The sequence below is a fragment of the Balaenoptera borealis genome (assembly GCF_965194805.1).
Source record: "Balaenoptera borealis genome assembly, chromosome: 1".
NCBI lineage: Eukaryota > Metazoa > Chordata > Mammalia > Artiodactyla > Balaenopteridae > Balaenoptera > Balaenoptera borealis.
The window spans coordinates 155,958,599-155,985,982 of record NC_138860.1 but is presented as its reverse complement, the minus strand read 5'-3'; the positions used below and the strand labels follow the sequence as shown (position 1 = coordinate 155,985,982).

Sequence of the window (27,384 nt, the reverse complement as noted above, 5' to 3'; positions counted from 1 at the left end):
AAAAGCTTCAGTCCCCACAAAACTTGGCTCAGCCCCTCCTTACCATACCATGGTGACTAAGAACAGGGACTCTAAATTCAGATCCTGGGTATTCTCACTAGGTGTGTGACCTTAGATTAGTGTCTCTGAGCATTTCTTCATCTGTAAAATAGGGATGATAAACGGAATATTGCCTGCCATATCAGTAAACAAAGGGTGTCACAGTCATCAGCGATTGAAGCCATGCAGCCAACACCGAAGGGGGTGAGCCCTGAGGGAACTCAGGAAGGAAACAAAGAATACCTGCCATCTAGCAGCCTTCAGACTGCAGCCCCTCCCTAAGGTGAGCCCTGAGGAAACTCAGGATGTGAAAGCACAGGATACTGGACCCAGATAGCTAAGGTGCATATCAAAGGAATGATTTCATTGAGCCCAGAATCTTACATCTTCCCATATATAGAAAAGTGCTAAATTCCTTAACTTGCGATTTCTGGTTTTCTTTTATTAGTAGTAATCTTTTGATGTTCCAGACTACCTGCACTTTGTTGCAAAACTCCTATGCATCCTAGCTCCCCCCTCGCCTCCTCAGAGCAGTTCTCTCAGGGTTACTTGAGATGCTGCCTCCTGGGCTTGAAGTCCTAAAAATTCCCGCCAAATAAAACATAACTCTCAACTTTTTGGTTGTGAATGATTTTTAGCCCACAGGGACAATGATAAACTTACCTTACCGTTGTGAGCATTAAATGAATTATTATAACTAAGAAGCTTAGAAGTGCCTGGCAGTAAATGCTATGTGTATACCCTTACCATTATTAGTGAGCACCTGGGTTGTGCCTGGCATTATACTGAGAATTTTAAGCACATTAATTTAATTCTCAGAATAGCCAAAGTACTAACATAATGTACATTTTCGGTATGAAGTAATTGACGTTTTGAGAGACTGAGTCTACAGGTAGACTGAGTGTATAGGATTAGGCCTGACTCCAAAACCACACTACCACCAACACGGTTTTCCCTAGGAAAGGAAGGTAGCTTCCTACAAGACACCCCAGACCTTAAATTCACGTCCCCTGGGGGCTTTCACTGCCTTAGCCGACCACGTAGTAGGGAGTCCAGGCGGAAAAACTCCCTCCACCCGCGGCGGGGGAGGTGGGAAGAAGAGGACCGGGAGGAGCGACATCTGACTCCAACCTCGACCTCCTCTCCAGGTCCGGCACAAACACACACACAGACACACACACACAGACACACACACACACACGCACGCACACGTGCCTCCTTTCTCAGCCTTCCGCACACAGGGGCAGGTCCTCCGCTGCCCCGTCGGAGGTAAACTGTCACTTCAGCTGCCGTCCGGGAAGCTCACCGGCCTCCCGCAAACGGCAGTAGACCGGAGCCGGAGTCCAGCCCGCGGGTGCAAAAACCCTGCGGGCGCGGTCGCCCCGCCCACTTCGCCCAACGGCTCCCGCCACTGCAGGCCCCGCCCTACCTCTTAAGTCCCTCCTCCTCGCTCGTCCTTTTAGCCTACCCAGCTCCAGAGTCCAGGCCTCTCAGCGACCACAGCGCTAGGCCTGCCCCCGTCCTTGGGTCGCGAGCGCCGAAGTCATCGAACGCAGCCAATGGATGGTGCGGTGGCGGCACCGCGGGAGGTTCGATTGACCGGGCCTGGCGGGTCCCGGGAGTCCTGGCGGCTGTTAACGCGCGCTTTGGGAAGAGGAAGGTTGAGGCGGAGTGCTTGGGCTGAGGTTTAGCCTTGCCGCTCTTTCCAGCCTCGCCTGGGCTAACCCTCCCAAGGCCGGGTCTTCTACTTGTCCTGCCTGGACCCCTGCTCGGCCTCCCTCAGTCCGGCATCCGCACTCCTTCTCCGGACTCGCCTTCCCCAGGCCTCGAATTTTCACCGTAGCCTCTCTCCTGGCCTGTGATTACCCTTTCTCTCCCGCAGCTACCCCCTGCCTTCACGTCCACCTGGGACCATTATCTCGACTGCAGTCTACTCAGTCTGGCAGCCTACCTTGCCTCTTTGCCCCATCCCAGACCTCTACTCATTTCTGCTTGGGTATTTCCTTTTTTGCCTTCTCTTCCGCCTCGGCTGCCTCTGCTAACTGGAGACCGACACTTTCACAGTTTGGGCCCAAACTTCAGCCCCTGGCTGTATTCCCTCCATCCATGCTCCCTCTTTAATTAGCCCATGCTCTCAGTAATGTAGCAGCCCGCTCTTTACCAGGCTGGTTCTGCGTTCTCAGCTGTTGGGTGCCTTTGACCTTTGGCTGATGGGTACTTGACATTTTATGTTCCTGGGCCCAGAATGGTAAATATGGGCCTAGGGGAGGCTGTGGCTAGCCCTATGGCGGTGTCTAATGGGCTCACTTTCCGTCCTCTCCTTACAGAGGAGGAGCTTAGCTCCCAGTCAGCTGGCCAAGAGAAAACCGGAAGGCGGACCCTGTGATGAGGAAGACTGGCGGCCTGGAGCAGTGGTGAGCCCTCTGCCCTCAAGGGGATGGGGGAGGTGGGGGTGCAGGCTGTTGAGGCAGAAAGGAACCCTAGACCCTGGTTTCTGGGGTTACATGGAGTGAACCCCGTCACCTCCAGAAGCCTCTTTCAGTAAACTTCAGTAAGTGCTTACTATGTGTCAGGCATTGAACCACATAAATAAAATCTTTGTCCTCAAGGTGCTCATTAGAAGCTAATATGCCTCAATTTTCCTGGTTAGGAAGGGGCATTCCAAAGCAAAGAGCTGATTGGGTTGGGCTCTTTGGCTCCCTTGGAAAAAAAAGGGGGGGTCCCCGACAGCAACTAGCATCCCGCTCTTTTGCTCTTTGTCACCTGCCCAATGTCACAGAACAGTAGAGTGTACTGGGCCTACCTTAGAGTCTGAGCTCACTTGGGCCTAGATTGGAGGGGTAATGCCCCTCCAGTTCCTTGCAAATACTCAAGGGCACTATGTTCGACTTTGGACTGGGCTCTGCCTTGGAGGTTTTCTGGGTCTGGCTGTGGGCAGGACCTATGTAACCAAAATGAGTAGGAAGATGTAGTATGTACTTCAGAGAGAGCAATTCAAGAAGCAATGTTTGGCCACTGGAACTTTGGAGGAAGAGATAGCTAAGGAACTTCTCAAAGGCAGTTTTGGGCGGGGTTAGTGAGTGAGTAAGTAAAAGCCTGTAGAGAGAGCGGAAGGGGCCTGGTGTTTCTGTTTCAGGTATGCCTTGTAGCTTCAAATACCTTGGCAATCTGGTACAAGTGGGTTCTTGCCTGATGGCTCAGTGGGGCTTACTCTGTAGTTGTACTGCTGGTGTGCAGGCGGCTCCTCTACCTGTGAGGGAGACACATTGGCTGCCCCTTGCCACTTACATGGGTCTCAGACTTGAACTTGGGGCAGTACTTGGTGCTGTCTGCTACTGGTTGCTCCAGAAAATGCTTTCAGTGCTGGTGTTCTCACTGCCGTGGTGTGGATGGTTGAGAGTGGTCTCAGAGGCCTGGGAGTTGGGAGCAGCTGTACTCTTGCCCTGCATTGGTAAACTCAGGGAGGGAAGCAAAGGGTCACTCAGTATTCCTTGGGGCTTTTAGAGTGAAGATTTGCGGGCAGCATGACTCTGTGCTACTGATGGACTTGCCCTTCACAGGCCCACTTCATTTACCTCTTCCAGTGCCCCTCAGATTAGGCAAGTTCTTTAACCTCATTAAGCTCCAGTTTTCTCACCTGTTAAATCAGGATATAAACGTGTATTTTAGGATTACTGTGAAGATGATACACGATAATATTGTACATGTGAAGAGTTTAGCACAGTGCCTGGCACTTAATAAGCATTTTAAATGTTAGTTGCCATTGTGGTGAACTCTGTATCTTCCAGACTTCACCTTCCCCAATTCTCTCTCCTAGACTCCTAAGAAACGGAAATCCAGCAGTGAGACCCAGAGCCAGGAGTGTTTCCTGTCTCCTTTTCGGAAACCTTTGACTCAACTAACGAATCGACCACCGTGTCTGGACAGCAGTCAACATGTAAGCCCTAACTGCAACCTGCCAATGTCTGTGTGTGCCCTGTTTTGTCTAGGGAGGCTCCCTCGGTCCTCACACAGTAGCCAGCAGATGCTTTAGTGGGGGCTTTGGGCCTGCCCACAGCTCCTGGGGCCTGGAAAAGGCCTGACCTCTTTCCTTAGAGATTGTGTGCCTGACTTGGAATTCCCCTTGTTTATAGCTACTTGGGCACCAGATCTCAGGTGGCTCAGATTGCTGAGGACAAGAGGGTGCAGGAGAGTGAAGGCTATGGCAGGGTGTTGGAACCTGTCAGAGAACTGTCTCTGACTCTGCATATAGCTTCTAAGAAGTACCAGAGTCCTGCAGCTTTCATGTGTATCCTCTAGTAAAATCAAAGTTAATCATCAAGTGGCAGGTTCTGTGCATTATCTCATGTAACTCTCATTTTTTAAGATGAGGAAGCTGAGTCTCAGAGAAGTTAAGTAATTTGCTCAAAGTTACAGAGGTGTCAAATCTGCCTAGCTCCATCCAAAGCTTTTTCCTCCAAACTTTCTGAGGGACAGAGTGACACTGAGCTCCAAAAACCCTTGGAATGTGATAAGAGTGATAAAAGTGTCTTCTGTTATTCCTAACAAACCCCTTTCAGCCACACCTGAATTTGCTAATGAGATGACTTTGTAAAGCACTTAACTTTGGGGCTGGTTGCCCGGGGAACCAAACTACCAATGGCCAATGTTTAATCAGTCCTACTCTTTACAAACCCGAAAGGTATGGGAGGGTTTGGAGAACTTCCTGGTTGGTGACTTGGTGAGCAGGAAGTCGGGAAGGGGCACACCCGAAACTCCCCTGGGACAGAAGCTCCTGTGTTCACCACCCTTCCAGACCTCCCTCTGTGTGTCTCTTCATCTGGCTATTCATTCATATCTTTTAATATACTTTGTGATAAATCAGTAATCTAGTAAGTAAACTGTATCTGAGTTCTGTGAGCCACCTAGCGAATTAATCGAACCCAAGGAGGGGGTTGTGGGAACATTTGATTTATAGCTTGTGGTCAGAAGCACAGGTAACCACACGGAATTGAGATTTGCATCTGAAGCAGTGGGGAAGGCAGTCACGTGGGGCTGAACCCTTTAGGATCTGATGCTTTCTCCTGGAAGATAGTGTTGGAATTAAGTTGTAGGGCACCCACGCGGAGCCGAAGATTTGCTTCATGTATGGAAAACCCACACATCTGGTGTCAGAAGAAGTGTAGTATTGAGAGTAGAGGAGACACAGGATCGTGTTTTTCCTTTACAGGGACATTTTGAAGGAAAAATGGGAGTATGTTGATGGGAACGTGTAGTGGAGGTTAGTTATTTGTGCATTCAGCAAATGCTTAAAAACATTTTTACATAATATTTGATGAATATGAAAACATATATGTATAATGTATATAAAATATAAAACAAAATAAACACCTGTGAACCCACCATCCGGGACTAGAACATCATCAAATTCATAATCCCTTTTCTCATTCCCAGAGGTAGCCACTATCCTGAATTATATTCATCATCCCTTGCTTTTTGTGATAGTTTTACCATATATATATAATTCACTAAGTAATACATTGTTTAATCGTTTTCTTGAGCTTTAAAAAGTGGTGTGTAGTCCTCCGGGACTGTTTTCATTCGGGATTCATTTTATTGTCCTCCAGAACTATATGACATAAGTGCGGATGTGGTGGGAGTATGCAAACAGGGGGCCTAACAGTCTGGAGGCTGGTGGAGACCCGCATCTGAGGGACATGCTGATTAGGTTGAGTTCTGAAGGATGCGAGGAGTTTGCCAGGTGAAGAGAACAGGAAGTATTCTAGATAGAGGGAACAGCCTGTTTAAAAGCTGTGGAGGAAGGGTCCCCAAAGGCAAAAATGCTTCAGGACCACAAAAGTCAGTGCAGCTCTGGAGATGAAGACTTTAGCCTTAGACACAATCAGTTTTAAGTCCTGTAGGATGTCTGGGTTTGCAGATGTGGGTGTGGTACCTAGGAGGGAGTTATGGAGTGGAAATAGATTTGGGGTGATTGGCATAGAGTTTGTTTGACACCTACAAAGTGTATTGGAGTGTCCATGTGAATGCACAGTTAGAAGAGCTTAGGGCTGAGCCCTGAGGAACACTGACTTTTAAAGGGATTGGGCAGAGGAAGAAGAGCGCACTAGGGCACTGAGCATGAGGTCCCAGAAAGGCAAAATAGTGGGAGAGTGGTGTCATGGAAGTCAAAAGCAGAGAATATTTGAGAGGAAGGAGTGGCCAGCTTTGTCTGGTAAGATAGGGTAGAAACATACCCCTTGGAGTTAAGGTCTTGTAGGCCATTGGTGACCTTGGCCAGAATCACTTCAGAAGAGTGGAAGGGGCAGAAGATAGACAGGAGGAGTGAGAGATAAGGAAGGGGAGACAGACTGCTCTTTCTAGAAGTTTGAAGGGGAGGAGATAAGAAGTCAAAGGACATTTTGTTTTTGAGATAGGAGAGAGTTAAGCATGTTTTAAATGCTGGTGAGAAAGAGCTAGTAGGGAGAAGTTGAGACAACAGGAGAGATCAGGCAGACCTGATAGAGTGACTCTCTGTGGAAGAGGGAAGCTTTGACCTTGGGTTGGGGGAGGGATGTTCTTCTCCCTCTTCTATCATCAGAAGGAAAGGGTGGTATGAATTTTCAGTAACTAAATAAAGTGAGAGCATGGTTTCTCCTCTGCCTCTGTCAGAGTCTAGTGAGTACTACTACCAGACCAGATTCTTGGAGGCTGGCCATTGCAAGTCTTGCAGGCTCTGCCTTCAGATGTTTTTGGCCATGGATCCTCACCTTCTTCCACAGGAGTTGCACGAGCCTGCACTTCTACCTGCAGAACTTGTGGCTCCTGGGTTTTACTGAAAGTCTTTTTAAATTTGGAGCATAAATTCTTGGCTACTTAGAGCTTCAATACTAGCCTCTTATATTGACAGTCTTGAAAATAATAGTTTCAGAATTAAAAGCAGAATTGACGCCAAGTTAGGAAAGAAATTAGAGTCCATTTCTTTCCTTTTCCTCTCCTTTGACTTAAAGGTAGCTTTTTGTTAGCATGTTCTATATATGAGTTTCTCATCATTGCTATGGTAATTAAACATAGTCAAAAGATTTTATTCAGCTGCAAAGAAATATGCAAATAAAGAATTTGGGCCTTTCTCCAACCCTGGGCTTGTCGTGTTATTTAGCGTGGTGATGAAGTTCAGTTCTCCACATTCCTTTTCTGTCTTCCAATAGATTGCCAAATATATTCATTACATTTTTCCTATTTAAAGTACCTTGAGTTTCTAGAATTTAATTTATAATCTGTATAGAAGTGAGTCAGAATAAAAAGGTAAGAATTGCAGGGCAAGACAGGCTTGCTTTTTTCCCTATTAAAATACCTTATTGCTAGAAGGGAGTATTTTTCATTACTTCTTTTTCCGCTAATGTATTCCACTAAGACTACCTTTAGGGTTTCTGGTCTTGTTTTTACCTTGCTCTCTTGGGTTCTAGCTCTTATTTTGTTGAGGTTTACAGGCTATTGTAATTCCCTGAGATCTCAGGTACATATAGGTCAGAACTTTGATGGGAGTTTTCAGTTAGCTCAGGAGTTGGCATTGTGGACTCCCCTGCCTCCTCCTGCCCCAGCCCCGTAGCCCAGTGCTGATTCCAGGCCGAAGTGATGACACAGAGACTTCCTGTCACCCTTGTCCCTTGCTTTTTCTTGGTGATTGGCTTCCCCTCTCTCTCATGTCCTCTTTCTCATGTTTTTCCCTCCCTTGTGCCTTCCCATGGCAGGAAGCTGCTGACTCTGGGCTGATCCACATGGCTATACTCAAACAGGTTGGATTAGGAAGCCATATTGCCCAGTAGTTACAAGTAAGGGCCTGGAATCAGGAAAGTCCTGCAAATGTCATGGCTGTGTGACTTGGGAAACGACTCAGCCTCAATTTGCTCCTCTGTAAAATGGGGATGCCAGTAATATATGGACCTCATAGGACTGTTAATGAGGATTAAATGGTAACATGAATGCGAGGGCTTAGCACTGCATCTGGCATACATTGTTAATCATCATTATTGTTGTCACTTTTGCTGTTGTCAGCATTATTTTACTAATACTATCGCTCCTTTTACTCCTGCTACCACTACTCTTTGAAGGGCTGTTTAGTTCCCAAGGAGACTGATGTGAGAGTTGGTATGGAAATTGGATGCAGTAGGCAGAACTGATATGACAAAAAAGGAAATGTGCACTATGCTTGGAAAGATGTAACCCTGTGGGACAGTGGTTGAATCCAGACATTGGAGTTCTGTTAGTACTGGGATTGGGTGAGTTTGTGGTGCTTTCTTCTTAGGGCGCTGCAGCCTAGGGAATAGTTAGGTGTCCTTACTTGGCATGGTCTTTCATGAGCTAAAGGCTCTGAGCCTTGTGGTTGACCAAGGCTAGGTATTTGCTTTGGCACTCTCTTGATCCTGGCGATTTGTGGAACGTTATGCAAAGCCTCAAAGGTAAAAGCCATTGTACAAAACCTAATAATCTAATATGGAGCACATCTGCTTCTGTTCTAGATGCATCTGAATGAAACGTAATCAAAATACAATGCTCTGAATGTATTACGATGCTTAAACAGGCATTTTAGACTGCATTTGTAAAAATATTATCCCATAACATCTCCAATCAGTCCTGAATCCCTGTTTCTTCTCTTTTTAGGAAGCATTTATTCGAAGCATTTTGTCAAAGCCTTTCAAAATCCCCATTCCAAATTATCAAGGTAAAAATGGAGACTTTTCTATTTCTTAAATTAGTCACATGTGAATATGCCTGAATAGATTAAAACCTCTGCTTTTGTAAGTACAAGCTTACCTTGGAATTAAAGATGCCAGTCCAGTGGTGACTGTGTATGGGGTGACCTTCCTGGGGCCTGCGTGAAGTCTGTGTTTGACAGCTTCAGCAAAGGCTACCAAGACTAACTGCCCCTCATCTTCTTGGTGGGGATATGTCAGTGTTCAGGAAGCTCCTGGTGGGCCAGGGTGGCTGATGGACCCAGGCTACATTCAGTCCAAATGAGTTCAGTAGCATTTCCTTTATGAAGTTGGCTCTATCAGAGGCCTAGGTTCTATAGGGTTTCCCCCTGCCTTATGTAGGGCATAGAATTGTGCTAAAACCGGGGCCTGGGAGGGAGGAGGCGAACTCTCAAGACCTCTTAGTCTTGAAAGGCCCCTTTAGGGTTTCAGACCTTTCCAGGATTGATTTGATGTAAGATGAACGAGACCTGGCCCCCCAGAAGTTTGTAGTTGAATGGGAGAAGTCATATGGGGAAAACTCTGATCTGAGGCAGACTTGGGTAATGGTCAGGCAGAGGTGCCCAAACTGCTTTTGGAGAGGTTTTTGGGAGAGGGGGTCATATGGAAGCTTAAGAAAGTTTATATGAAGGATAGGCGTTTGAGCTGGGCCTGCTGGAGCTCCTCAACTTAGAGACTTAGGTGACAAATTGTTGGTTTCTAGGTCCTCTGGGCTCTCGGGCATTGGGCCTCAAAAGGGCTGGGGTCCGCCGGGCCCTCCATGACCCTCTGGAAGAAGGTGCGTTGGTTCTGTACGAGCCTCCCTCGCTGAGCGCCCACGACCAGCTGAAGCTTGACAAGTATGTGCACTGGTATTTCTTGAGCAGTTCTGGTCCTCTAAGTGCACAAACCTGGAGGGCAGAGGGCATTTTCGTGTGATTTCACCTTGGGACCTGCATATGTTTTCAGAGTGCTGTCATGACTACTGTACCATCCAGAGTGAGTAGGTGGGGAAGGAGAGTGCCTGGGGAAGAACATGTGGACATGTCCAGTTGGTGGGGTTTCCTCATCCATTCCTACCAGGCTCACTCAGGGGCACGGGGAGGGTTAAGGTGATGGCATAGGGAACCCATCTCCGTCTCCTAACTTTCTCACCCTGGAGAGGAATTTGCTATGGTTTGATTGCACCAGGCCAAGGAGGTCCTCTCTTAGGCAGCTGCCTCTGAATCAACAGGACACAACTTTCTGAGGGTGTGCCCTTGCCCGTGTCTGAACTCCGTGTTTTCTTTGTTGTGTTTTCTCAGGGAAAAACTCCCTGTCCATGTGGTCGTTGATCCTATTCTCAGTAAGGTCTTGAGGCCTCATCAGAGAGAGGTAAATGGGGGTGGGGGGGTGAGTTTGGGCTAGGGTAGGGGCTGCACCTGAGGGGCTGTCATCCCTGGGGCAGCAGCAGTGTGGATGCCAAAGTGGGCTGAGTGCTGTTATTCCCCAGGGAGTGAAGTTCCTGTGGGAGTGTGTCACCAGTCGGCGCATCCCTGGCAGCCATGGCTGCATCATGGCTGATGAGATGGGCCTGGGCAAGACGCTGCAATGCATCACATTGATGTGGACGCTTTTGCGCCAGAGTCCAGAGTGCAAGCCAGAAATTGACAAGGCAGTGGTGGTGTCGCCCTCCAGCCTAGTGAAGAACTGGTACAATGAAGTTGGGAAATGGCTTGGAGGGAGGATCCAACCTCTAGCCATCGACGGAGGCTCTAAGGACGAGATAGACCAAAAGCTGGGTAGGAGCCTTAACAAACATGGCCGCACTTCTCCATACAACCTGCTCCTGTCTTAAGTGTATCCTCACTGATGGCCAGGGTTGAGGGCAGGGAGGGGGTGGCAGAAAGTAGAATTCCCGTGGAAAGAGTTGAAATAGTTATTTCCAGGCTAAATTAAAGAATCGTCAAACTGGCTTTTTCTTTATGATATTCTCAGATTTGTTCCCTTGACACCTTTTTTGTCGTAGAAGGATTTATGAACCAGCGTGGAGCCAGAGTGCCTTCTCCCATCCTCATCATTTCCTATGAGACTTTCCGCCTTCATGTCGGAGTCCTCCGGAGAGGGAGTGTTGGACTGGTCATATGTGATGAGGTACTTGACACTCGGCTGTCTGGGTGGTAGGAGGAAGTCTGTCGATGTCTTCTCACTGAGAACTGCCATCCAAGGACTGTGCCGGTTACTGGGGGATGTAGAGGACAGAACATACTGCCTTGAAGGAGGCAAATGGGAGGGAGAGCCCGTGGTACCAATTTGCTGAAAGAGGGGTTAAGCAGAGCTTGGAATGCCAAGGAGAGTGAGGTGCTGTGGGCTGATTGGTTTTGTTGCCTCTAGACAGTTTTCCTAGACCAAAGGACTTTGAAGGGTGGGAGGGATTTGGATGGGTGGAGAGACATGGTACAGTGTTCAGGGGAACAGGTTCTAGGGTCAGAGAGATCTTCGTTCAAATCCTGGCTCTGCCACTTATCAGAGTAAGTGGTAAGTTACTTAACCACCCAAGCCTCTTTCTGTGTCAATAAAATGGGGTGATAACATCTGCCTTATGGGATTATTGTGAGGATTAAATGAAGGAAAGCTTTTATCACAGTGCCTGGTATGTCATAAGACCTTGGTACATGTCAGCTCTGGGTGTTTTTTTGTCTTTGTTTTGTTTTTTGTTGTTGTTGGTTTTTTAAAAATAATTCACCTTTAAAAATAATTAATTAATTATTTTAAATTCTGTTTTATTTTTTGGGTGCACCACATGGCATGTGGGATCTAGTTCCCTGACCAGGGCTCGAACCCATGCCCACTGTAGTGGAAGCGCAGAGTCTTAACCAGTGGACCGCCAGGGAAGTCCCTTATTTATCTGTCTATCTCACGCAGGGCCATTTATTGATTGATTGATTGATTGATTGATTGGCTGCGTAGGGTCTTCGTTGCTGTGTGTGGGCTTTCTCTAGCTGTGGTGAGTGGGGGCTACTCTTCGTTGTGGTGCGTGGGCTTCTCCTTGTGGTGGCTTCTCATTGAGCACAGGCTCTAGGTGCGCGGGCTTCAGTAGTTGCAGCACACGGGCTCAGTAGTTGTGGCTCATGGGCTCTAGAGCGCAGGCTCAGTAGTTGTGGCTCATGGGCTTAGTTGCTCCGTGGCACGTGGGATCTTCCCGGACTAGGGCTCGAACCTGTGTCCCCTGCATCGGCGGGCAGATTCTTAACCACTGCGCCACCAGCGAAGTCCCTTAATTTATTATGTACGTATGTACTTATTTATTTAATTAATTAATTTTTTTGGCTGCGTCGGGTCTTGGTTGCAGCACGCAGGATCTTCGTTGAGGCATGTGGGATCTTTCATTGTGGCGTGTGGGCTTCTCTCTAATTGTGGCGTGCGGGTTTTCTCTCCTCTAGTTGTGGCATGCAGGTTCCCAGAGTGCGTGGGCTCTGTAGTTTGCGGCGCGCAGGCTCTCTAGTTGAGGTGCATGAGCTCAGTAGTTGTGGTGTGCGGGCCTATTTGCCCTGCGGCGTCTGGGAACCTAGTTCCCCGACCAAGAATCCAACGCACGTCCCCTGCATTGGAAAGCGGATTCTTTACCACTGGACCACCAGGGCAGTCCCCTCAGCTTTGGTTTTTATTCTAGGTTGAGAGGACTCATGTGAACAGAAGCACGGAGATAGGAAAGTCCAGTGTGGATAGTCCATACACCTTGTGAGTCTGTGTTGACTCTCTGGGACTAAGGAAAATACGGCAGTTGTTACTCTCTGGCCTTTTCCAGCACTGTGCATGAAGGGTGGTAGGGATGCAACTACTTGGAAAGCAGTGAGGGTGGCTGGGAGCTTCCCAGTATAAAGAATTTCCCACATCTTTAGGGGGCTTGGCTACCCTGAGCCTGCTGCCGTTGTTTACATCTTGGGGAAAGTAAGGTCACTTTGCACACCCTGGGGACTTTAGTGTAGAGGTGGCTGAAAGACTTGGCCCCATCTGTCAACTGATTGGCAGGCTTGACTGTGCTCTGGGGACTATAGATTACCCTGTATCTGAGGGTCTTTTGGGAGAGGACAGAGAAGAAAAGCTTACTTTGGGGTACCATGCTTGCTAGTAGTGAGCTGTTTCCCAGTTGAGCTTTTGTCCTTATGAAGAGTCTGGCATGTCTGCCAACTTCTGATACGCTGATGGGCCATTCCCTGGTAGGAGTAAGGGATTTAGCAGATTGAGATGGGGTATGCACGTGGCCACTGCCCAGGACCCTGGCATTTGCTTCATCACCGTGGAGGGGGACTGTGCCAGGAGCCTGGTCTAGAGGCCAGGGCATTGGGGAAGGGAAGGGAAGGCAGGCTGTTGAGCCCTTGAGGACTGGGGAGCATCTAGATTTTCTTCTCCTCTATAGTGTTTCGTTTCTTCCTCATCCTCTCCTGTTTTCTGAGCTGACTGGCATGAGGGACCAGGCTGCCTCTTGCCACACTGCAGGGTCCTGGTCCTCCCTTCTGCTCTTCTACCTTTTATTTATTTATGTTTTTTTTTCTTTTTTTCTACCTTTTATTTGTCAGCAGTGTGTTAATTGTCAGAGACCTGAGGAAGCCAAAGTCCTGAAAGATAGTCAGCCTACTCTAGGAGAAGTTTGTCCTGTTTGGATCTGGGAAAGAGAAGGTTCTGCCCCAGGCTTTCATGTTCCCAGCTTCCTCCCAGCTGATGCTTTTCTCTGGAACACAGAAATAATAACGTAATAATAGCATAATAACTGTACAAAATCTTGATCCACATTGTAATCTGAGTTAGACAGGGCAAGTCAGAACACTTGGGATCAGTGTTGGCTTTGCCACTTGTAAGCATGACTGCAGATGAGACTGCTCTGAGACTATAGAGTAGATAGCACATGGTCTACCTGAAAGGGACATGATACAGATCAAGAAAGAGGATATAGGGAAGCGTTTTGTAAGGTGTATGAACAGGGGAGGGACTGACATCATCATCATCATCATCCAGTTTTGGAGATGAGGAGACTGAAGCTCAGAGAAGTGCTGGGACTTGAATCCAGGTCTGAGATTTTAAGTCCTGACTCTTTCTTCTCTCTTAATGCCTTGGTTGTAACCAAAGCTTGGTGTAGGGAGAAGCTTGGCTTGGTTATGGAAGGACTGTCCCTGTATGCCTCATCTGGACCCATGTATGTTCCTTTACAAGTGCTAGAACACAAAGCAAGTCAGATGCTGGGAAATGCATTAAAAACAAGAATCTACTCATGGGGCTCATGTTTCAGAGAGACAAGTGGTGGTATTTAATCTTGGTATCATTTGTTGCTTTTAAAAGGATAAGCTGAGAATTCTGCCAGAACAGAAGTTCAGCAGCAGCTTATAAATAAGAACTCTGACAACTTTTCATCTGGCCAAACATTTGATTTGCTGAGATGCCAGCATTTGGGTTTTAAATCTGTGGCCGATGGTGGCAGGAGCCAGGTCTGGAGCCAGGAAGGTCCCACAGGAGCTGGGGTTGGCTTTCCCTTTCACAGAGACCCACAGGGGTAGTGCATCAGTTCAGTTCATTAATTGAGTTATGAAGTACCTGTTATGTGTCAGGCCCTGGGGATCTCATGATTGCCAGCCGTCAGGGAGCTTCAGTTTAGAGGGATCCAATTGTTTAGAGGGATCCAATGGATGCCCATTTCCCCAGGGCCTTTTGGGTAATTTCTTCACAAGTTTCAAGTCTTATTTCCCTCTTCAGCTCAGAAGTCTTAGCCTTTCAGGGCTGTTTCAGGATCCTCCTGTCACTTTTAAGTTTATTTTCTTTGTTTAGGATGTCTTTAAAATTTTTTTTTAAAACAGATATAATTGACATATAATGTTTTCATTTTAGGTATACAACATCCAGTCATTTTTTTTTTAAATTAAAATTCTATGGGTGTCTGTCTGATTCTTCAATAGCAATGTTGCTTATTCATTCATTCTTCAGCAAGCATTCACTGAGCAGTGTTCTGTGTGGGGCTCTGTCCTGTGCACTGTTACAAAGGCAAATCTGACGTGGTCTCTGCCTTTAAAAGTTCCTGCCTTGGTGAGGAGATAAAGTACAATCGAATGTGATTAGTATATATAGCAGTAGATAAGAGGCAGAGTAGTATAGTGCCTGGACTTCAGAATCTCACACACCTGAGTTCAAATCTCAGTTCTGCTACTTGATACCAGCATGATTTTGGATAACTGTTCACCTCTCTGAACCTCATTTTCTCTAAAAGGGTATTGTAATTTCCTCTCATCTGATCGTTATCTGGGTTTTAGAAGAGAATATAGGTAAAGTGCTTAGTATAGTGCTTGACACATTAAAAGGATTCAGTGCACAGCTGTTATGTACAGAGTGCCATAAGAGCCAGAGGTGAGAGACCCCAACAGCCTGGGGTCATTGAGGAAGGCTTTGCATAGGAGGTGACATTTGAGGAATTTGCCTGTGGAAGCGAATTGTGGGCAGAGGAATGGCATGGGCAATGAGACCTAAGGAGATCCAGCATTAGGAGTGGTGAGTTATAGTTTCCTGGACTGTGACAAGCTGTGGAGAGTGTCAAAGAAGTCAGCTGCGTCCTTAACTGAGAACTACTAAGCTAACGAGCTTGGACTTGATCCCACAGATGGGAGAATCAGTGGAGGGTCTGTGTTTAATTGCACTGTGAAAGCCTGGCTTATTTGTTCATTCTTTCACTGGTGGTTGTGTTTTGCGTGCCCTGCCCAGTGTGGGGCTGAAAGGGGCTGGGGGTAGAAAAGGTGCAGGCCTGACCGTGCCCGTGTGATTCTTGGGGAGAGAGGAAAGTTGATAGGGTCCTTTACCATTTTGTTGAAAAAGGCTTAAAAGAGAGAAGTAACAGGTGTGTATTGGGGTGGGTGATATAGGGATTGGGGAAGAGATGCAAAGAGAGGCAGAGAGAGGCTCTTTCTTTAGATTTCTGATCTGGCTGGATTCTGTGGAAAGAGGAGAGGAGGAGCCTGGACCAAGTCCCCTTAGCACTGATAGCTGGGAGACTAATACAGAAGGCATCTGGCTCAGGAGGTTCTGGGATGGTTGGGCTAGTGCAGAGGGAGGATTCCCTGAAAGCACGGGTCTCTAACATGTCTGAATGATCTCTGAAGAGGATAGGCAGGCTACTATGGCTCTGGAGGTTGGGGCAGGGAAGAGGAGGGGAAGAAATAGAGAATCCATGCTTTATGGATATAGCATTGGTCTAGAAGCTGAAGGTCTGTCTCTTGAGCCTGGCATTTCTCCCCAAGAGAGTGGGTAAACTCTCGCTTTTGCTGCCCCCTGCCCAGTTCCCAAGACCTCAGGACCTGTAATGCTCATGATTCCTCTTTGCCTGTCTATACAAGATTTTGCTACTGTTAGGGAGGCCACATTGTGCCCATGCCTAAGTGAGAATTAATTTCCTTGCAGGGGCACAGGCTCAAGAACTCTGAGAATCAGACTTACCAGGCCCTGGACAGCTTGAACACCAGCCGACGGGTCCTCATCTCCGGGACTCCCATCCAGAATGATCTCCTTGAGTATTTCAGCTTGGTACATTTTGTTAATTCGGGAATCCTGGGTAAGAATTTTGGCCTTGTCTGATATACTGGAGAGGAGCCTTGCCTTAGCCTTGGGGTTGTAACGCTAGCTGAGGAGAGAGAGGAGAGACCACTAGTTATATGTGGGTCACTAGGCACTCTTCTAGGAAGACTTCTCATGTCAAGGAGTAGCAAAGCCATTGGGAGACCTTGGCTCTGCTAAGCAACTCAGCAAGGCCCACTCTGGTCTTTTTTTCCACTGCAGAGGTGGCAGGGGCTATGCAGGGCATTGTCTCTATGAGCTGGGGATGGAACTACTATCCCCAGGCATTTTTGCTCATCACATCCTAGCCGCCTCTCAAGAGCTTTGGCCTCAGAGCAGACTCTGTATTAGGCAGTTTTGTTTTGTTTTTAACCATTTTTTAGTGTGCAACTTAGTGTCATTAAGTATGTTCACATTGTTGTGCAACCATCACCACCAACCATCTCCAGAACTTTTTTCATCTTGCAAAAGTGAAACTCTACCCATTAAGCAGCAATTCCCCATTTCCCACTTCCCCCAGCCCCTGGCAACCATAGCTTGGGCAATTCTTACACATAGATATCTGTGGAAGGGTTTATTAGTGCCCATTTTTGAACTTTAAAGAATCATATAGCATATTTTCCTTTGCATCTGGATTCTTTTGTTCAATATTATGTGTATGAGATTCATGCATGTTGTTGCCTATAGCAGTAGTTTGTTTTTCACTTTAGTATACTATTCCATTTTATGAATATACCAGAATTTATTAGTTCTACTGTTGATAGACAATTGAATTGTTTCCAGTTTTTTATTATTTTGAATAATGATCCTGTGAACGTTCTTGTACATTTTTTTACCTGAGCATAGTATGCGTTCCTCTGTCATAAGAGTGGAATTGCTGGGTCATATGTTATGCATGTGTTTAACCCTAGTAGATACTCCAGTTTTCCAGAGTGATTGTACCGGCAGTATATGAAAATTCCAGTGTCTCTACATCAGGGGCCAGCAAATTTTTTCTTAAAAGGGTAGATAGTGGCTTCCCTGGCGGTCCAGTGATTAAGACTCTGTGCTCCCAATGCAGGGGGCATAGGTTTGATCCTTGGTCGGGGAACTAAGATCCCGCATGCTGCACAGTGTGGCCAAAAAAAAAAGGCTAGATAGTTATTTTAGGCTCGTAGGCCATACTGTCTCTGTCACAGCTACTCAGCTCTGCTATTGCACTATGAAAGCAGCCATAAAATGTAAATGAATGAGCATGGATGTGTTCTAATAAAACTATTTATAGAAACAGGTGGCTGGCCCATGGTTATAGTTTGCTGGCCTCTGCTTTATAGCATCACCAATGTTTATCTTTAGAACACATTTTAAAAAAAATTTTAGTCATTCTGGGTGGGTGTTTAGTGATATTTCATTGCATTTATTTAATGTTGAATAAAACTCAAACACCTTTGGGCCTTCCCTGGTGGTCCAGTGTTTAAGACTCTGCGCTCCCAGTGCAGGGGGCCTGGGTTCGATCCTTGGTCAGGAAACTAGATCCCACATGTGTACAGCAGCTAAGAGTCCACATGCCGCAACTAAAGATCCTGCACGTGGCAACAAAGATCCTGCGTGCCACAGCTAAGATCCGGCGCAGCCAAATAAATAAATAATATTTAAAAAAAAAAAAGATTGTTTAAAAAAAAAAAGTTGAACACCTTTTAATATGTTCATTGGCCATTTGGAGATCCTCTTTTGTGAGGTACCTGACCTTTTACATTCCTGGCCAAAACAAAACCCTATACCCATTAAACAGTTGCTCCCTATCCTCACTTACCCCCAACCCCTATCAACTACCAGTCTGCTTTCTGTCTCTATGGACTTGCCTGTTCTGAATATTTCCTATAAATGGAATCATGTAATATGGGACCTTTTGTGTTTGGCTTCTTATACTTAGCATAATGTTTTGAAGCCTCATCCATACTGTAGCATGTATCAGTACAGATCTTCCTCAACTTATGATGGGGTTCTGTGCCGCTAAACCCATTGTAAGTTGAAAATATTTTGAGTCAAAAATGCATTTAAGGGACTTCCCTGGTGTTCCAGTGGTTAAGACTCCACGCTTCTACTGCAGGGGTGCAGGTTTGATCCCTGGTTGGGGAACTAAGATCCTGCATGCCATGTGGCACAGCACCCCAACCAAAAAAAAATCATAAAATAAAGTGGTATGTGGCATATAAAATAATTATACACCTTTAAGGAAAAAAAGCATTTAATGTCAAACATCATAACTTAGCCTAGCCTACCTGAAATGTGCTCAGAACACTTAAATTAGCCTACAGTTGGGTAAAAGCATTTCACACAAAGCCTATTTTATAAAGAGTGCTGAATATCTCATGTAATTTATTGAATACTATACTGTAAGTGAAAAACAGAATGATTGTATGGGCATAGAATGGTTATAAGTATATCGGTTGTTAACCCTCATGATCACGTGGCTGACTGGGAGCTGTGGCTCGCTGTTGCTGCCCAATATCATCAAGAGAGAGTATGGTATTTCATATTGCTAGCCTGGGAAAAGATCAAAATTAAAAATTTGAAGTATAGGGCTTCCCTGGTGGCACAGTGGTTGAGAGTCTGCCTGCCAATGCAGGGGACACAGGTTCGAACCCTGGTCTGGGAAGATCCCACATGCCACAGAGCAGCTGGGCCCGTGAGCCACAGTTACTGAGCCTGTGCGTCTGGAGCCTGTGCTCCGCAACAAGTGAGGCCCCAGTGGTGAGAGGCCCGTGCGCCGTGATGAAGAGTGGCCCCCGCTTGCCACAACTAGAGAAAGCCCACGCACAAGAAACAAGGACCCAACACAGCCATAAATAAATTAATTAATTAATAAAAAAAATTTGAAGTATAGTTTCTACTGAATACATGTTGCTTCCACACAATCATAAAGTCGAAAATTCATAAGTCAAACCATCATAATAAGTTGAGGACTGTCTTTTTTTGTTTGTTTTTTGTTTTTTGTTTTTGTTTTGGCTGCGCTGCATGGCATGTGGGATCTTAGTTGCCTGACCTGTGCCCTCTGCAGTGGAAGCGTGCAGTCTTAACCACTGGACCACCAGGGAAGTCCCAGTTGAGGACTGTCTTGTACTTCATTGTACATGCTATTTCATCTCTTATAAGCAGTATATAGGTGGGCTATTAAAAAAAAAAAATCCAGTCTGACAATTGGATTATTTGGTCCATTTACATTTAATGTAATTAGTTATATATTTGGGTTTTGATCTACTTGCTATCTTATTATTTGGCCTTTCAAGTCTTTTCTGCTTTGGTAGCTCTCTGATCCATTCAAACAGAAATTGCCTATAATTTGTTCAGCTTTGTTGTTCTCAATAGAAGGTTGGTCTGTGACAAAGTAGTCTGCTGTTACTGGCAGTGGGAAAGTCATTACTTTTCTATATTCTTTAATGCCTTTTCTCCTATGCTTAGGAACTGCCCAGGAGTTCAAGAAGCATTTTGAATTGCCAATTTTGAAGGGTCGAGATGCAGCTGCCAGTGAGGAAGATAGGCATCTAGGAGAGGAGCGACTGCGGGAGCTCATCAGCATTGTGAATAGGTAATGGGGGGGGTGGGCTAGACAGTAGTACCTCCCTTTGGGTCCCCCCACATTAGGTCATCAGAATTGCCTCCTTAGCCATCCAAAGCCGATCCTTTGTGGCCTTGGCCTTGAGGTCTGGGATTCTCCTAAGAGAGTGGGATTGTGCCCTGACAGTAGTCACTGAATAAATGAAGGGGTCTTGCAGGCTGATTCCCTGCTTTCTCCCTGACCTTGGGTCCTGTGGTCTGGTTTGGTGCCGCTTAGCATCCTGCTGAGGAAGCTTTTTTCTGTTGCTAGACTTCCTGAGCAAAATATCCCTTGGAGCATTGTTAGTACTTCAGAAGTTTCCTCTCAGTCAGTCTCACACCTAAAGCATCAGGCATCCCTTCCCACGTCCCATAGCTTTCTGTGACAGGTAGTAGATCTGAAGGATGGGTATGGCTCCCAGGCTGACAAGGCTCTCTCCAGGGGGGCCACATAGCTCAAGGGGCAGGTACATTCTGGAGTCCTCTGTTGTAGTTATGTATACTTGATGATCTGCTTCCTGAAGAGTCTTGCTTTTGCCAACAGGCACCTCCCTCCCAGGTTAAGATGGCAGGAAGGAGAGTCAGTGTGCTCTTAGGAGCTGCTGCTTAGGTGCCTGATCCTGTCCTTCCTGGTCTGCCAGGTAGTATGGGCATACTTTCATTGAACCTTGGGCCGTGTGGCAGCAGGCATTTGGGCAAATGCAAGCAGAAACTCCCATAAGGGCTCAGTGGTTTACAGCTTACTTCCCCTGTCAGAGCACCAGGCTTAGCAGGAGACCTCTGCCTTCTCTTGAAAGGCAGCTGACCTTCTTTTTTTTTTTTTTTTTTTTTTTTAATTTTTATTTATTTATTTTATTTTTGGCTGTGTTGGGTCTTCGTTTCTGTGCGAGGGCTTTCTCTAGTTGCGGCGAGCGGGGGCCACTCTTCATCGCGGTGCGCGGGCCTCTCACTATCGCGGCCTCTCTTGTTGCGGAGCACAGGCTCCAGACGCGCAGGCTCAGTAGTTATGGCTCACAGGCCTAGTTGCTCCGCGGCACGTGGGATCTTCCCAGACCAGGGCTCGAACCCGTGTCCCCTGCATTGGCAGGCAGATTCTCAACCACTGCACCACCAGGGAAGCCCCAGCTGACCTTTTGAAGGGGAAGAGAGAGTTGTCCGTCTGAGCTAGACTGTTTGAAAGGGTCTCTGTTCCCGTGACTGAGACCCTGGTATAGATATCTTTGCCATAGGGCTGATGGGTTTCTGACATTTGATACTACAAAAGAAAATCAGTCTTGGTCCTTTGGGTGGCAGTTTTATCAGCCCCTTGTCTTTTTATCTTGTTCTCCCAGGTGCCTGATACGGAGGACATCTGATATCCTTTCTAAATATCTGCCTGTGAAGATCGAGCAGGTGGTTTGTTGTAGGTACTGAACTCAACTGAGGGGTGTGGAGTGAGTGGGTAAAAGCTCAGTCCCTGAGGTATGGCTGGGCTCTCAGTGTGTCCTTGGAGGGCAGAAGTGTGGTCCAGCATTTCCTGCTGACCCAGCTCCTTTTTTTTTTTTTCTTTTTCAGGCTGACACCCCTTCAGACTGAATTATATAAGAGGTTTTTGAGACAGGCCAAGCCAGCAGAAGAGTTGCGTGAGGGCAATATGAGTGTGTCATCCCTTTCTTCCATCACTTCACTAAAGAAACTATGTAATCGTGAGTTGGATCCATGCGCTGGGGTCCTCTGTGAGAGTGAGCAAGGAAGGTAGTTCAACCACCTTCACTAAAACTTGTCCATAGTCCTCATAGAGGCCACATGTAATTCTGTGCCTCCACAAGGCATGAGCTCATGTATTGTGTACTCTAAACCAGACCCTTTGCTTTGGAAAATTTAGCTTATCCTTTGCCTGACCCATGCTTGATGCTTGGAATATATAGGACTGTGCGTGAGAGTGTGTGCACACACACATATGCATAAAAAATATTGGACGGGGGAAAAATAACAAACTTTGCCCTGTCTGGTATAGCTCGCCTCTTGTTGGGAGAACACAGAACACACTAGTGAGCAAAATTGTCCACTCATGATCCCAGGTGGCACTGATTGCACACTGGGATTTGGAAACAAGCAAATCTGGTGGTGAGGAAGGTCTGGGTAGGCTTCTAGAGGGCGTTCTAATAAGCATTGAAGTGGAAACTTCTGAAAGCAATGTAGCTGGCATTTTGGAGTTTTTTTCAGATCCAGCTCTAATCTATGACAAGTGTGTGGAGGAAGAGGATGGCTTTGAAGGTACCTTGGACGTATTTCCCCCTGGTTATAGCTCCAAGGCTCTAGAGCCTCAGCTGTCAGGTGAGTCCTTTCCTACCAGTCTTTGGGCTCCTCTGGGAAGAGGGGTGGGAGGTTGTCTCTTTGTGCTAGATCTGTTCTGTCTCATGGCAGAATATCATGAGTAAGAATCCTGGGCCATTGGGATGGCCCATTGGGTGCTGATGGTTGTTGATCTTCCCAGGTAAGATGCTGGTCCTTGATTACATTCTGGCGGTGACCCGAAGTTGCAGCAGTGACAAAGTAGTGCTGGTGTCCAATTACACTCAGACATTGGACCTCTTTGAGAAACTCTGCCGGGCCCGAAGGTAGGGAAGAGCTGTCAAAGGGGTACCTCTCCTACTGTACCCCTAGGAAAAGTAGGTGTTCTGATTGGTGGATATGGACCAAGATGTGGGAGCAGGAGGGACTTTCCAGAAGATGTCTGTTTCCTTATTGCTGCAATGGCCATAACTCCATCTCTAAGCAGAATAGTTCTTTGTCCTTCTGGTACTCCACAGGACAGTCCTAGCCCTTAGCTCCCTGCCACTCCCTTTGGGAGTTCAGGGTTTCAGGCTGTATACGAACAGCATTCAAGCATGTTTGGTTCAGTCCCTTCAGTAGCTCTGGCTCCAAGGGGGCTCTGCTTCCTTCTTGATTTGATCTTTGGATTCCCCTTCAGGTACTTATATGTTCGCTTGGATGGCACAATGTCCATTAAGAAGCGAGCCAAGGTTGTGGAGCGCTTCAACAATCCATCCGTAAGTGCGCAGCTCCTGTCCCCACACCACTAATGCAATAACATCAGAACTAAGGGTTGACAGAATCTACAAAGGGGCTCTGCGTTAGGTCTCTCTTGACTTTTTTTTTTCTGGTGGGTGTGGTAGGGTTAGGCTGATTGGTTGGTGATGGCTGTACTGGGAACTGACCTTGTGGGCTGGTAAATTGGCTGGTAGGTAGCAAACTGGTGGTCCTCACAATTGGTCTGCACATGAGAGAACAGTTGGCTGGGCTGAGCAAGATTCTTAGTTTGGGCTGTAAGTGGTTCTTTTTCTCCTTCTTCTCTTTCCAGAGTCCTGACTTTGTCTTCATGCTGAGCAGCAAAGCTGGGGGCTGTGGCCTCAATCTCATTGGGGCTAACCGACTGGTCATGTTTGACCCTGACTGGAACCCAGCCAATGATGAACAAGCCATGGCCCGGGTCTGGCGTGACGGTCAAAAGAAGACCTGCTATATCTATCGCCTGCTCTCTGTAAGGATGGTGATAATGGTCAGCGTAGGTGTGGGTCATGGAATAAGACTTTCAGGACCACCTTGGTTTGTTTCTCATTGCCTCTCTTTGGCCCCTCTGCCCGTAACAGTGGCCAGGCTATGGGCTTAGCCTGGAGCTCTTTATTCTTCTTTTCTTGCCCTCTCTCACCACCCTGTTCCTCAGATCCTTCTTACTATGCCCTCTGGATGCCTGTGCAGTAGTTAACAAACTCCCCTGTGGCCTCATCCTTTTCACAGGACACTTGCTTTCTCTTACACCTGATTTCTTCTGTACCGCTTGCCTTGTAGTCTTCTCATACTCCATGTCCCACGGGGCTAAGAAGTGGTATTGGCATTCTCCAAGTTCTCAGTGATCAGTCAGACCATCCATCGTATAGTACCTCTTTTGAAGCTCATGTTGTGTTGACTACCCTCTTCTTCCTTGCTACAGTCATCTACCTTCTGCTGTTTACCTAATTCATCAATAACTTTGGACACCAGTTCAGTCTTCATTTCTTCCCCAAATCCAGCTATCATCCTGGCTGACTTCAAGGACCTGCAATTTTCCAGCACTCTGGCCTTCACGTTTCCTTGACTTCATCTCTAATGACCTCCTTAACTCCCCCTTTTTTTAAAAAAAAAATTTTATTATTTATTTATTTATTTTTGGTGGCCTTGGGTCTTTGTCGCTGCATGCGGGCTTTCTCTAGTTGTGTCGAGCGGGGGCTACTCTTCGTTGCGTTGCGCTGCGCGGGCTTCTTATTGCAATGGCTTCTCTTGTTGCGGAGCACAAGCTCTAGGTGCGTGGGCTTCAGTAGTTGTGGCACACGGGCTCAGTAGTTGTGGCTCCCGGGCTCTAGAGCACAGGCTCAGTAATTGTGGCGCACGGGCTTAGTTGTTCCACAGCATGTGGGATCTTCCTGGACCAGGGCTCGAACCCGTGTCCCCTGCATTGGCAGGCAGATTCCCAACCACCGCGCCACCAGGGAAGTCCCTTTTTTTAAAAAAAATAATAAATTTATTCATTTATTTTTGGCTGCATTGGGTCTTCGTTGTTGGGTCTTCATTGCTGCTCATGGGCTTTCTCTAGTTGCTGTGAGTGGGGCCTGCTCTTCGTTGTGGTGCACAGGCTTCTCATTGCAGTGGCTTCTCTTGTTTCGGAGCTCAGCTCTAGGCATGCGGACTCAGTAGTTGTGGCTCGCGAGCTCTAGAGCTCAGGCTCAGTAGTTGTAGCGCACGGGCTTAGTTGCTCCGTGGCGTGTGGGATCTTCCCGGACCAGGGCTCAAACCCATGTCCCCTGCATTGGCAGGCGGATTCTTAACCACTGCGCCACCAGGGAAGTCCTCCCCCTCATTTTTTTACTCGCGTTATTCCCAAGGCCACAGTATGGAACTTGTAACAGTACCAAAACTACACAGTACCCAGAGCTTTAATACCTCTCATTCTACTCTCATTTCCTGTCCTTCCAGCTTTCTCATACCTCCTATATCTGTTTCAACCTAATGTCCCTAGTTACCCCCGCCCCAGCTCCTCCCAGTCGGGCTTCCCTTTCTATTCAGCCTGATCCTCATTGTGCATCCTTTCAGGCACTCTTCCCCTAATACCTACTCCATGTGGATCCTTATAGCTGTTCTCAGCTTCAGCTTCTGCGCCAGATACAGCTTGCATTTACAGATTGGCACTACCACAGATTCATTCTCCATTTTGAGCAGGGCCATATTTCATTTCCTTCACCAGCTACTTCAAGCCTTCACCACTTTCCTCAAGCTTCCTACCTGGCCCTGTCTTTCCTTCTTTCTGGAGAGACTTTGTCTTCTACTTCACAGAGAAAATGTAGGCTACCAAGCTTGAATTCTCTTGCCTAACTTCCTCTCTTCTGTCAGTCTTTACACCTGCTCTTCCCTTCCATTCTCAAAGGAAAATCATTTCCTTCCTCTCTGTTCGAGGCTTATCATTCCAGCTCTGCTCTAGACCCCTTTCCTATCCTTTCCTTTCTTAGTTGATCAGTTTCTCCTTTATTCCCCTGAAGTCTGTAAACGTTGTCAAGTAGCTCTCACCTTAAAAACAAGTTTCTCATTTGACTAGCTTAAAAAAATAAATAAATAAATAAATAATTTAAAAAAAACAAGTTTCTCAACCCTCTGTCCTATTGCAGTGACTACCTTGGGTTACTTTTCATTCATTCACTGTCAGGTTTTTCCAAAGCCTACAGATTTACTTCATCTCATCTCCTATTCACTCATCTCACCAGTTATGCCACTGAACCTTCTTTCGATATATTGGCTTCCTAATTGCTAAAACAAGAGACTCTTGATTTTTCTTCTTTGTATATCTGACACTGTTGGCTACAAATCTTAAAATTCTTTTCTCTTTGGAAACTCCACTCTGGTTTTCCTACCGCTGTGATTATATGCACTCATTATATTGACAAGTCTCTAAGTAACTTTTTAGCCCAGATCTCTTACCTGAGTTCTCGACCCATATTTCCATCACCTACTGTATATTTCTACTTAAATGTCTTATGAGTATCCCCTTCTGAATTTTGTCATTTAATGGCTCTGTTATCCACCCAACCCAAATCTGGGTATCATCCTACTGGACCATTCTCTGTCTCCTAACCAGATTCTAATTATACCATTGATTTTACCTTCTCAGAATTCCTTAATCTAACCTTCCTCTCCATCCCATACTAAAATCACAGTCATCTGACTTCCTAATTCTTTACCTTTGGTCTTATCATAACCCATTCTTCACAACTACTTCCGGAAGGAGCTTTCCAAAAATTCTAATTTTGCTTTTCACTTCCAAGACAAGGTCAAGCTCTTTAGCCTGGCATCCAAGTTTCTCCAGTATGGGGCTTTCTCAGTCCCAGCTTTTACGTACTATACTCCTACCATCCTCTAGACAGGCCAAACTCCTCACAGTCCTCTAGTAGGCCAGGCTTATTGATTTTGTTCTTTTATACGTGGAATGCCTTCTCTCTTTCCTTGTAAACCATCTATTCATTTTTCAAGATTCAGCTCAAGGATAATCCTTACTTTCAAGCTTTTCAACATTATTCCATTCCACCATCCCTCTTGTGGGTCCCTGGGTATCCTATACAGATTTCTATCATTGTACCAAGTATATGTCTCTCTCTCCCCCAGTAGTCTATGAGTTTAAGAATAGGGATCATATTTGATTCTTCTTTGTATCCTGGCATTAGCACAGGGCCTGGCATAGGATACCCAAATGACATTTACTGGAGTGAGATTTGGACTTGGTGTGGAGATCTGCTGTTGCAGACAAACCTCAGCCCACCCTGAAGAAATTTAGCGAGGCCCTGGAATCCTCCATCGGTACAGAAAATATCCTGGGTGGGCAGACATGCACAAGTCATATTCCCAAAAGATAGACTGGGAAAATGGGCTTAGATCAGGGGTCCCCAACCCTTGGGCCGGGGACTGGAACTGGTCCACGGCCTGTTAGGAACTGGGCCGCACAGCAGGAGGTGAGCAGCAAGCGAGCAAAGCTTCATCTGGGGCTCCCCATTGCTCGTGTTACCACCTGAGCCATTCCCCACTTCCCCCCACCCACCCGTCACCAGTCCGTATAAAAATTGTCTTCCACAAAACCACTGGTCCCTGGTGCCAAAAAGGTTGCGGACCGCTGGCTTAGATGAACAGAGGTATTGCTGCAAGACTCTTCTCATACATCTCCCCTTCTCTTGGGTGGCTATAGTTTCAACCCCTGGGTTTTCCTGCCCTCTGTGTTTGGAGGTGACTTAGCCCTGGCCTCCACCCCTACCCCCACCCCCCCCAGGCAGGAACCATTGAGGAGAAGATCTTTCAGCGTCAGAGCCACAAGAAGGCACTGAGCAGCTGTGTGGTGGATGAGGAGCAGGATGTGGAGCGGCACTTCTCTCTAGGCGAGTTGAAGGAGCTGTTTACCCTGGATGAGGCTAGCCTCAGTGACACACATGACAGGTGG

General features: G+C 46.8%; 1 protein-coding gene and 1 long non-coding RNA gene across 5 annotated transcripts in view; one reads left to right on the top strand and one right to left on the bottom strand.

Moving 5' to 3' along the window:
- The first annotated feature begins 1,631 nt into the window (after window positions 1-1,631).
- Window positions 1,632-27,384, top strand: part of RAD54L (RAD54 like) — a 31,970-nt gene continuing 6,217 nt past the window's right edge. Inside the window, exons 1-17 of one of the 4 annotated variants that reach the window (XM_082364538.1) lie at window positions 1,632-2,287; window positions 2,367-2,453; window positions 3,857-3,976; window positions 8,677-8,737; window positions 9,472-9,607; window positions 10,052-10,121; window positions 10,240-10,528; window positions 10,756-10,880; window positions 16,164-16,314; window positions 19,758-19,884; window positions 21,224-21,298; window positions 21,447-21,577; window positions 22,098-22,208; window positions 22,369-22,492; window positions 22,846-22,924; window positions 23,236-23,415; window positions 27,217-27,380. In XM_082364538.1, coding sequence (XP_082220664.1) covers window positions 2,285-2,287; window positions 2,367-2,453; window positions 3,857-3,976; window positions 8,677-8,737; window positions 9,472-9,607; window positions 10,052-10,121; window positions 10,240-10,528; window positions 10,756-10,880; window positions 16,164-16,314; window positions 19,758-19,884; window positions 21,224-21,298; window positions 21,447-21,577; window positions 22,098-22,208; window positions 22,369-22,492; window positions 22,846-22,924; window positions 23,236-23,415; window positions 27,217-27,380 — 2,033 coding nt within the window. In that variant the 5' untranslated portion in view covers window positions 1,632-2,284. Of the gene's footprint in view, window positions 2,288-2,366; window positions 2,454-3,856; window positions 3,977-8,676; window positions 8,738-9,471; window positions 9,608-9,635; window positions 9,747-10,051; window positions 10,122-10,239; window positions 10,529-10,755; window positions 10,881-16,163; window positions 16,315-19,757; window positions 19,885-21,223; window positions 21,299-21,446; window positions 21,578-22,097; window positions 22,209-22,368; window positions 22,493-22,845; window positions 22,925-23,235; window positions 23,416-27,216; window positions 27,381-27,384 lie in introns of those variants that run through there. The other 3 variants (XM_082364537.1, XM_082364539.1, XM_082364540.1) reach the window with 3 other exon arrangements.
- On the bottom strand, window positions 14,638-16,314 carry LOC309615889. The gene is made up of 2 exons (XR_014237126.1): window positions 16,200-16,314; window positions 14,638-14,797 (listed from the first exon to the last, which is right to left on the bottom strand). It is a non-coding gene; the product is annotated as an uncharacterized lncRNA (long non-coding RNA).